The sequence below is a fragment of the Nicotiana attenuata genome, chromosome 9 (genome assembly GCF_001879085.1).
Source record: "Nicotiana attenuata strain UT chromosome 9, NIATTr2, whole genome shotgun sequence".
NCBI lineage: Eukaryota > Viridiplantae > Streptophyta > Magnoliopsida > Solanales > Solanaceae > Nicotiana > Nicotiana attenuata.
The window spans coordinates 8,001,189-8,004,315 of NC_031997.1; the positions used below are offsets into that span (position 1 = coordinate 8,001,189).

Here is a 3,127-nt window from a genome sequence, read left to right on the forward strand (position 1 = left end):
TTTTTTATTATTCATTGATACCAAACGTGTAACATTTACATTTATATGTCTTCTAACTAACTAACTCTAATCACATGTATAATTAATTATCAACACTAAGCTAACACTAATTCACTATGTACAAGCATCATTGCTTATGTACAACTGTGCACATACTAATTTCAACAAGTTAAGTCATAGAAAGTAGATTAGATTTAATAATTTTGAGCAAGGGAGTTGTCGTATAATATTGTCAGCTAATAACTAGCTTAATTGCTAGAAGTAATTTCGTAAAGTTAGGGAGGAAGAAAATGCCGTCAAAGAGAGATCAGGCAGGAACGTGTGTGTGTGTGTGTTGGGGGGGCGCGGGGTAGGGGGGAACTCATCGACGGACTAGCATCATAATATATAGTAGTAGAAAGAGTAAAAAAAGAGGAGCAAAACCATTTCCTCTCTTACTCAAGTGAAAGATGAGGGAAATATGGCCCCCAACACCCACCAGCGACCAATTTAGCATCTCGAGCTGCACGGGAAGGGGTAAGGTCTCAAGCTGTCTTCCGGAAACAGGCTCTCTACCTCCCAGTGTAGGGGTAACACGGGGAGTGTATATTCCTTTAGTGAAGCAGCAACAATGAAGAAATAGAATAACCATCTGCCCCTAGGTCAAGAAAACATTCCCATCCTTCCCTTTTTACTTTTAACCAAACATAACATGACCATAAATTTAGGAGGGTACTCAAATCCTTAAAGATTGAACTGATTCTTGCGGTTAGGGGTGGCAAACTGACTGGTCAGGTCGAAAATATGGAACAGGTCGAAAACGAGTAATGAAAAACAAATAAATTATTCGACCCAACCCATATATAATACAGATAAAAACGAGTTAACCGGTAGATAATATGGGTAACTATATTATCCATGGCTTCATGAATATGGTCACTTTTAGGAGAATTCCTAATTTCCCGAACTTGAGGAACCCCAATTTAGAGTTTTACAAATGTAAATGTTAAATCCATTGGTTATCCATTTTCTAAATGGATAATATTGTTCTTACCCATATTTGACCCGTATTTAAAAAGTTCATTATCCAACCCATTTCTTAGTGGATAATATAAGTGATTAATTGTTTTCTTTTACCCATTTTGCCACCACTACTCGTGGTGAACTTGATAAAAGTGAGTCCCACCAACTACCACAACAATAAAAGTTGGACTTAATTCATTCAGAGCATATCTCTCACAATAGCTAAGTCAACTGAAAGCACCTAACAAGGGCTTATTTCAATCCACACATTTAAGGCCATAATTGGCAATGGTTGTTATAAAAATGAGATTTCTCCTCTCCAAATTCAGAATGTCACTCCAATACAGTTCCACCTCAATGAAGTTCTCTGTCTAGATCCATTTCCTAATTGAGGATCAGGTTGAGCTCACAAGAACAAATAGTGGCTTATCACCTAACCTGTCCCGGCCCTGAATTTAAACAAATGTAACCAGCAAAGTATTAATGGGGGAATAACAAAAATAAATCAGAAAGTCACTAGCATAACATATTGGAACAAGAACAACATAAAGTTGGGGAAGAAAAGTACATTGACCACCTCTTAGTAGCTCATTTATCGATAATAGAGGAACGAAAATAATTTGGGACAGAAGATATAGATTTAATCAAAGAAAAATAAAAGGATACATTCATAAGTCCCCATTCACAATATTGGGCTCAGAAAACACAGCAGTCAGGTGTGAAACTCAGAAATTATCTCGTTACGTTAAGAACAGAAATCAAGGCATACCTTCAATTCTGGCAACTCAATAAGACATGCACACTCGACCACCTCAACTCCAACACGCTCTGCGAAGAAAACACAAGATCAAAAAAAATTAAGAAATTAAAACTTCAATGTCACAGAATGTCCTCTTCAAATTGTTGGAAGAAAAAAAGGTGGTCAAACACCTCAACTAAACAAAATGATTCTCTCTCAGTTATCTAACTGATAGCTTCTGATCTTACTCACCTTGTGTGTGAAGTCAGGGGAGATAAGTTAAGGAGAGAAAAAGGAATTGGAAATAGCGCATGAGGCTTTCAACCCACTAGAGTATCTATTTCAGAAGAGTAGAACTGAATATAGGTACAGTACCTAGAAGCCTAATTGCAGCAGCTAGGGTCCCTCCAGTTGCGATAAGATCATCTACCACAAGTGCACGTTCACCGGCTTGCACAGCACCTACATGCATCTCAATCTTGTCTGTTCCATACTCCAAAGAATACTCTTCTGAAATAACCTCCCCTAATAAATGGGAAAAGAAGCAGAGTGAAATGCTTGTAATGGTCCAATGCCAAAAGAACTAACATTCGATAATAGCATTGAATTTTATCATGAATCTTGGAGGTCAAGGCAATAAACAGTGATAGTTAAAAGTTTTGACCTTCATACAAGCACATAGTCATGTAAGACCCAATTATTCTACTTGCTGAACAGTAAATGGTTCTAATCAATTTACCTAGTTAAGAGTCCTTTAACTTGATTCTTAAAAGTTTAAACTTGATAATGTATTTGCCATTATTAAGTTGCATCCTGCTTCATGCTTATCTTATGCTCATATTGTTCATCACAAGTACAACTAATTTACCTCCTGATCATACTATGCTACTGTAACATATGGCACAGGGTCTTACAGTGGCAGGGTATCAGAAGAAGTGCAAGCTGGAGTGAGGAAGTTGAATGGGCAATCTTGCATGCAAAAGGAAGGAACTCACAGGCAGAGGTGTATAGAATGACACTGGCTGCAGCTGTATACCATATATGGCAGGAACGAAATTGCAGAATTTTCCAGCAGAAGCAGCGGAGTGGTGAAGCTATACTTAAAATGATTGTCCAAGAAGTGCATTGTAGAGGTAGTTTAAGCCCAAGACTAGCTAGACAACTACAGAATCTGAAGTTTTACCCTTAATTTTGTATATACTTAATTGTCAGGAAGTTAAGTAGAATAGTATGATCAGGAGACGTTCACTGAAGTTGGGCCATTTGACCAACTTTGGGGGTTATTAGTTATACTTGTAATTTTCCCTGCTAATGAAAATCTTGTAACCAAAAAAAAAAAAAATACATATACATATACATACATACATACATACATATACATATATA

The 3,127-nt window shown here is 37.0% G+C and overlaps 1 protein-coding gene across 1 annotated transcript in view; it reads right to left on the reverse strand.

Annotated features, from left to right (window-relative positions):
* Positions 1,170-3,127, reverse strand: part of LOC109232035 (adenine phosphoribosyltransferase 1-like) — a 5,694-nt gene continuing 3,736 nt past the window's right edge. The window contains exons 4-6 of the mRNA XM_019397677.1: positions 2,117-2,266; positions 1,772-1,830; positions 1,170-1,451 (exon numbers count right to left, since the gene is read on the reverse strand). Coding sequence (XP_019253222.1) covers positions 1,398-1,451; positions 1,772-1,830; positions 2,117-2,266 — 263 coding nt within the window. The 3' untranslated portion in view covers positions 1,170-1,397. The remainder of the gene's footprint in view (positions 1,452-1,771; positions 1,831-2,116; positions 2,267-3,127) is intronic.